A 7,509-nucleotide genomic window follows, 5' to 3' on the forward strand; every position below is an offset into this window, starting at 1 on the left:
GTTGTTGAACTTGAGTTTTGCTGCTGCTTGTGGCCACTGGTGAAAAATGTTTACAGTTTCTGATTCTGGGTTCTTAAATGAATATTGTCTGGTTTCTTTCGCTCTCAGTGACCTTTCGCTGAATGTGTTTGTGTCATGGGCGAAACCAGACATCTAAAGGCATTCTCTTAGGCTCTGGGAAAAAAACAAAACAAAAAACAGATCAACATCTTTCACAATTTTGAAACATTTCAACATTTCCAGACCAACTAGTCGAGAAAATATTTGACAGATGAATGAAAATAGATGTTAGTCCTAATATGAAATAATCTCAAAAACCGTGTTGGAAAGCAACTAAGTACATTTACTTAAGCAATGTATTTTCGTACAGTTCTGAGGTACCATTTTATGCTATTTTACACTTCCATTCTCCAGAGCTTTAGTTCTTTTTTTAGATTAACATTTTACCCGATAGACAATATATCAAACTTTTAAAATACAACACAATGTTAAGGATTACACAGCGGTTTCTAGCTTCCTCTTTCTCTTGGAAAAGCTGTAGATCACATTTCAGATGTCTGAGTCGTTAACAGCTCCACCAAACTGTGATTGCTTTCACTGCAAACATCGTACATGGTTTCATTTCAGTAAATGTTCAACTAATGCAACATCTGACCAGCAATCAAACATTACAAAAACGACCAACAACTGAAAACCCACCCTGTTAATCATGTGATAATCTGCTGTCCTTTAATATAAAACTGGATATGAAGGAAGGAGTTCAAGCCCGCGTTCATGCTGAACTTGTTCATGGTATCAAAGAATTTTCACATTGCTTTATTGGTGCTTTTGCTTGAGTGAAGGATCTGAATACTTTCTCCATTACAGGTTGCGGCTGAATAAACGGCACACTATAGTTCCTCTATCTTGCCTGTTCCAAAAAAGCATTTCCTTATATCGCTATCAGCGTCTTGTTAGGAATATAAATGGTGCCAAGATTTTAGAATTTACAGGAAAACTATCCATAACTGCAACAGATACAATGTATAAATATATGTGTGAAAATAAGCTTTACTGCAACATTCAGTCTTTAAGGGGATCGTTTGCAGGGTTTAGCGGGATTTTGCATGGATCTTAAAGGGAAACGGTGTTCGTGTGGCCCCAGTGATTCCTTCTGTACTCAGCTCAACTCCATCCAGGGTGGAAAAATGAAACCTCTGCAACAAACTGACAAAAAACAGGAACAGCTCCATCCTCGCCAGGCCTTCACCGAGACACGCACGTCTTCCTGGTAAGAATAAGCACAAGTTCTGTTCAGATGTATTTACTGTATCCTTCGCTTCCAAAAATATATTATTTTAGCACCTGGTCAAAGTCAGGTTTACTGTGTGAAAGTTACCTGCAGAGAAAGGTAAAAATGCCTCCTTCCTCACAAACCTCCCCTCAGCGTCTAGGAAGTGTTCAGGGTTGAAGGTGTTTGGAGTTTCCCATTCGTTCTTGTCAAATAGCACAGAGGTCAGGTTCGGCATTACAGAGGTGCCCTGAACACAGCAAAAGAAAACAATTTAATTACTGTGGCAGTATTCAGATGACTGGTGTGTATTTCAGGACATTTGTAAGTAGAAATACAACACTTGTAGTTACATTGAGAGAAGAAATTGCACCATCATTTATGCATAAAGGATTAGGAAATCTGCTTTACACCTTAAGTACTGCCATGTCTTGTTGACAGCCAACACTTTGTCACATGTCATGTCAACAAGTGGGTAACAAAATGGAATGATAATGTTGAGGAAACTCCACAAAGTATTGTCTGCATATATACGTGAAAGATAAAAGAATTTGTAATGATTATCTATCATCTTAGACGTTCTTGTCCAACTGTTTTCAGCAGAGCTTGAAGTCGACTTTAATCTTCAGGCAGCGGCAATCACAAATATTGGTCAATGCACACACTAAAATACCTTTAGTACTGTATATGGTAGCCTCAACAATTACTGAGTGGAATAAGATGACAAAATAAATAAATGACCACACTTATGGCCTGAGCTTTAAGCGACGAATCTCAAAATGGGTTTGTGAGAAGTTACAGCTTGCAGAAGATGCAGATTTTTGTATATATTCTTTTTTAAATATAAATCTCAAGGTAGAACACTTTGCAGCTGATTCTGACTTCCCCATGTTACTGTTTTTCAGGCAGAATCACATGTTAGTTTTCTAATTAACATGCAATGGGCTCCAGCTGCTCTTCTGAGCAGATGTAATAGATGTACTGTGCCCATTTTGCATTTAATCCTGCATATTAATAGCAATGCACTTTTAAATTAATACATTTGTTTTTATTCTTATTGTCTCGTCGTCCTGGCTGTAATATTGATGCTATTTTGACATGTACCACCTCCCAAAACATTGTTGCAGACCTTGGTGACACAACAGGGACCTACACAGTATTAGGATGTTGGTTTTAATGTTGTGGCTCATCACGGTATATAGTTGTTGTTGTTTTTTTTTTTTTAGTGAGTTGCTGATGCAGCCCTGGAGTTTCCTGTTGGAGTTGAATCGGATGCACCTTTGGTATTAAGTAACCTCCCAGCGTTGTGTCTTTAGCAGCCATCCTGAGTCCATTCAGTGGAACGATGTTTCCCATCCTCTGGATCTCGTGGATGACGGCGTCAGTATAAGGCAGGTTTGGTTTGTCGGCCATGGTGGGCTGCCTGGTCTGTCCGATCACTCTGTCGAGCTCTGCCTGGACTTTCTCTAAGAGGCAAAGCACATTTATTCATTTATTTTTAACATATTCTTGTATCTGAGAGGTATTTTTTTTTTGTCTGTTTGCTATGTGAATGCACCCTGGATGTGAGGGTTCTGGATGAGGTAGATGAGCCCCCACTGCAGAGTCTTTGAAGTGGTTTCACTGCCGGCCAGGAACAGATCCAGACAGCACAGAGCCAGGTTCCCTTCATCAAAGCCCTCTTCACTGTTTCTGTTGTGCTGTTGAGCAGAGTGGAGGGAGAAACGTACAGTCTGTTAATATAAAAGGTGCTTTCTTTACGTAACACTTTCAAATAAGGGCAAAAATCATACACTTAAGTAATGCTTCACTAATGCAGGGTGATTTAATCCACAGATTAATGTTACTTGCCAGTAACAATTGATCAAGTCACTTTGTGATTAGTTTATTCCTTATAGGTGACTATTTCAGGAATATCAATCTACAGCTGCTTTATGCATGACCTGATATGCGACCCATTTTGCTATTGGCTGGATTTCAGTTGAATAAAACCTTTTTTCCAGAGCCGTGTATTCGCTCAGCCTCTTGGAAAGCAGAACAGTACCTCTTCTCTTACACATATTAAGCTTGTTAAATCAAACTGGCCATCAGATGCAAACAAATTAAATCATATTGTGTAATGTCTTAATTTATAAAGCTAGATAAATTGTTATGTAGTAAAAATGCAGCTAATGTGGCTGCATATCAGTTGGTGTATGAAGTAACTGTGGATTCATATTCCTCAGCTAAAGAACTATTAAGTTTTGGCTAATCACATAAAATGAGTGACCTGATTATTTGTCAGTGGTGGGCAACAGGAATTCATGGTGCACCCTAGATTGATTAATGTATTGTACCATCATGACTCATGCATTCATTAAGTATTACTTAATTAAATGATTTGCACCTTTATTGTAGAGTTTTGCAGAGCTCATAAAAAGTATTCAGTTTTTCTCTTTCAGTGCTTTTCAGTTGTCAAAGCTTTCTGAGAGAAGGACAAAAAAAGTCACTAGAAATAAGCTCATAATGAATCTAAACTAGAGTTCACCAGAAGGCATGTGTGAGACTCTGAAGACAACTGGAAAAAGGTTCTTTGCTTTGATGAGAGCAAAATTGAGCTTTCTGGCCATCAGGCCAGACGCTATGTTTGCAAAGCACCAAACACTGCATTATCACAGACACACCAACCCAACTGTGAAGCATGGCGGTGGCAGCATCATGGTGGGAGGAATATGACATGGGGATGCTTCTAGGCTGCAGGCCCTTGAAGGTTTGTAAAGGTAGAGGGTAAAATGAATACGGGAAAACCTAGAAAACAACCTGATGCACTCTGGAAAAGAACTGTCACTTTGGAGAGGATTTGTTTCGCAGCAAAACAATGACCTGAAGCATACGGCCAAAGCTGCATTGAAATGGTTTAAAGGCAGCAGGGCAAATGTTCTGGTGGCCACGTGAATAATTAATTGACAGTATGTTATAGAAGTCTGTGTCTTGTTGAAAATTCTTGTCCAAAAAGTCAAATTATTTTGATCCTGATTCAATGTTGAAAAGCAATAAAAAAGGGTAAACTTCCTAGAGGGGGCTGAACACTTATAAAATTCACTGTAGCTTTGCTCTCATTTTCAACACTTCTGTTGATCCGAACATAAACGCCATACTTTCTCCTCTATGAGGAAGTTGTCGATGTAATCTCGTGGATTGCTGGGGTCCAGTTCCAGCTTGTGTCTCTCAATCTCTCTCCTGATAGATGCTTCCAGAGATTTGGAGCTGCTGAAGATGCCGTTGTGAGGCCCTGGAAGGTGTTTCATAAGTGCTGGAAATGCATCATACAGCTGTTAGGAGAGGAAACAAACATCTTAGTCAGAGGTGGTGTACTCTCAACACACAGTATTCTCAGCAAACTACATGTTTAAATATGCTTAAAATGATTTTTTTCTGCTTTTTTTTTTAATCTCCCTAAGTTAACTCTCTAGTTATGGCTTTGTGGTTGATGTAACCATGTGGAGTTGTTGTTGTGCCTGAGCTGACTCACTAGAGCCCATACTGAGCCTTCCAGATAGGCCAACTCGGTCAGATTCTTCAGCATGTTCTGGAAGTTGTGGTCGTTGTAGTCAAACCGCCTCCCAAACACTATCTGGCAGATGATGTTGGCCACGGCGTTGTTCAGCAGCGGCACAGGGTCGAACGGTTCACCTGAACAGAGGAAATACCTTCAGCCTCAGTACACTATGTGAGTATTCTGCTTCCACTTTCTTACATTTTGGTCTCTTTTCTGTTGTCAACCTTCCTCCTCCTCCATCGCCTCCTGCAGATGCTGGCTCTCGTCACAGATGCTCTGCTCCAAGGAGTTCTTGGCCAGACCGAAGGTGCGTAACGTGGTCATGGCAAAGCGCCGCTGTCTCCTCCACACCCTCCCATTACTGAAGAAAAGACCAGCTGACATAGAGAGAAAGCAGGTGTTACTTATATGGGGCTCCAGAGGCAGGTTTGTTCAGTACTGGTACAGGTGTTTAGTTCACCTGAGTTCCCTGAATAGATTCTGGTCACCATCGGGCTGTAAGGTCGGTCCACAAAGCTGTCAGCCTGCGCCACTAAAGCTTCCTTCACCGTCTTCCACCCAGACACAAACACGGTTTTGTGTCTTCCCAGACGTATGCAGAACACATTCCCATAAACATCAGCAAGCTGTGGGAGAAAATAAGTGACTTATTGTCGAGCATGTGACTCTGATGGGAGACATAATTCAGCACAAAATGCTGTTAACACTGTGACTCAACATCGACACGTTTGGAAGCAGTGCTCCAATTTGGTTTGAATAAAAGTACTACTACAAGTATACTAGAAGTCAGATATTTGAATGTAAATTTGAGGAAAATGCTAGAATTGCATATTTCAGAATAATGTGCACTACCAGTCAAAAGTTTGGACACACCTTCTCATTCAATGCTTTTTATTTATTTGAATTGTTTTCTACTTTGTAGATTATTACTCTTTTGTTTACTGCATAATTCTAAATGTATTCTTTTATAGTTTTGATGTCTGGTATTAATCTGCAGTGTAGAAAATAAACAGAAACCACTGAATGAGAAGGTGTGTCCAAACTTTTGATTGGTAGTGTATATTTACAGAATATGAGAAAAGTATATTATTTGATTAGAATTATTGAAGTACTTAATTATTGCTATATTGATCATTTAGATGTTAGAGCTGATAAAGGTGATTTAACTCCTTCATAAAGTTTGTTTGCTGGGCAGCTTTTCTCAATCTACAATATTAGACCGTAGTTTATTTATTGGTTATATTTTACATTATTAAACATCTGCATATTGGCTAGTGAGTAAAGCTGACAGTCAGTGGATTAAAAAGGGCAATATCTGCCTCTTAATTGTTGTAGAATACTAATATAAAGTAGTGAAAAATAGAGATATTGCTCAACCAAAGTACAAGTAACTTAAAGTTGTACTTCAGCAGTGTACTTGAGTAAATGTACCTAGTTTCTTTTCACCACAGTTTTTTAAGCATTTCATATATTAGAGCTATACATGAACAGTTATTTCCTATTTCCAATTCATCTGTCAGTTATTTTGTCAGTCGATTAGTTGTTTGGTTTATAAAATGTCAGAAAATGACAAAAGATGTCGATCAGTGTTTTCTGAAGTTCAATATGGCATCATCAAATATTTAGTTTTGTTCACAACCTAAAAATACACAGTTTACTGCTATAAAATAGAAATAAACCAGCAAATATTCACATTTAAGAAGCTACAATAAGAGAATTTAGACTTTCTTTCTTTAAAAATCCATTAGTTAATGATTTCATAGTCATTGTGGCTCTGTTTAATAATATAAGCTTTATAATATTCAGTTTGTCTCAAATAAATGCCAACATTTTGGTCTTATCTAACTTCTGTGAAACAATGACTGTATAGTCTCCTAAAGTAGCAATGTTATAACTCAACAGCGATTTCTTTTCTGCCGTTGAACAGGCTTAGGTTGTTCAGGTGGACTTTTCAGAATCAGGTAAAGCACATTACAGCCTGCTGACAGCTTACCTTGGTGAGGTAAATATGAGGCTGTTTGGATTCAATGCTGAAGACGTTTCCTAAGACAGGCAGAGCCGGTGGTCCCGGAGGAAAGTTCGGTGGATCCTTTTTGTGAAGGAAATATACTACCAGGAGGAGAACGACAAAAATAAAAAGCAACATACCCCTCACATCAGGCCACAGAAATAAATCACACAGCCACATTGTGAAGCAGAGCAGGAGAGCAGAAAAGTGATGAGGAGCTCTGGCCTCATCATTCACTCCCAGTTAGAGATGTCCTGGTATTCTGCTGATTCACCACTGAGGTAAATATGGTGTATGTGTGTGTGACAGTGAGTCAGGCCTCTGTTAGCCAAGTGCAGAGTAAAGAATGGTCTGAGAAGTGATTCAAACAAGCACAATATGACAAAACAGAGCAGTTGAGAACATGTAGCTATATGTAAAACACAAAGAGCTGTCAGATAAGGCTAAATTATACCTAGATGTTGGTTTTACTTTCTTCAGAATGTCCAAATACAACACCGAGATTCGGCATTGAAAAGTTACTAATTACATTTAATCGATTTAAGTATAATTTTGAGGTACTTGTGTCTTACCTGAGTTTTTATATTTTATACTACTTCACACTACTTGACACTTTCTATTCCATTATGTTAATCCGACAGCTTTGGTAACTTTTTAGATAAAGATTTCACACACTGAGTAATAAGCCTTTAA

At 38.7% G+C, this 7,509-nt stretch overlaps 1 protein-coding gene across 1 annotated transcript; it reads right to left on the reverse strand.

Annotated features, from left to right (window-relative positions):
- Positions 1-1,091: 1,091 nt before the first annotated feature.
- Positions 1,092-7,049, reverse strand: LOC110952301 (cytochrome P450 2J2-like). Its single transcript, XM_022195799.2, has 9 exons — positions 6,802-7,049; positions 5,269-5,434; positions 5,033-5,185; positions 4,782-4,942; positions 4,408-4,581; positions 2,829-2,970; positions 2,549-2,736; positions 1,379-1,520; positions 1,092-1,267 (listed from the first exon to the last, which is right to left on the reverse strand). The coding sequence occupies exons 1-9, from the start codon at positions 6,994-6,996 to the stop codon at positions 1,092-1,094; spliced, it is 1,497 nt and encodes a 498-aa protein (XP_022051491.1). The 5' UTR covers positions 6,997-7,049.
- Between the last annotated feature and the right edge of the window lie 460 nt (positions 7,050-7,509).

This window comes from Acanthochromis polyacanthus, chromosome 4 (assembly GCF_021347895.1).
Source record: "Acanthochromis polyacanthus isolate Apoly-LR-REF ecotype Palm Island chromosome 4, KAUST_Apoly_ChrSc, whole genome shotgun sequence".
Lineage (NCBI taxonomy): Eukaryota > Metazoa > Chordata > Actinopteri > Pomacentridae > Acanthochromis > Acanthochromis polyacanthus.

Excerpts from the sequence above, each read along its gene's own strand:
- LOC110952301 (XM_022195799.2), bottom strand. The coding sequence starts at position 6,996 with ATGTGGCTGTGTGATTTATTTCTGTGGCCTGATGTGAGGGGTATGTTG. Across the intron at positions 5,435-6,801 it reads CTCATATTTACCTCACCAAG|CTTGCTGATGTTTATGGGAA; the intron begins GTAAGCTGTCAG and ends TTTCTCCCACAG. Across the intron at positions 1,268-1,378 it reads ATTTTTACCTTTCTCTGCAG|GAAGACGTGCGTGTCTCGGT; the intron begins GTAACTTTCACA and ends TATTCTTACCAG.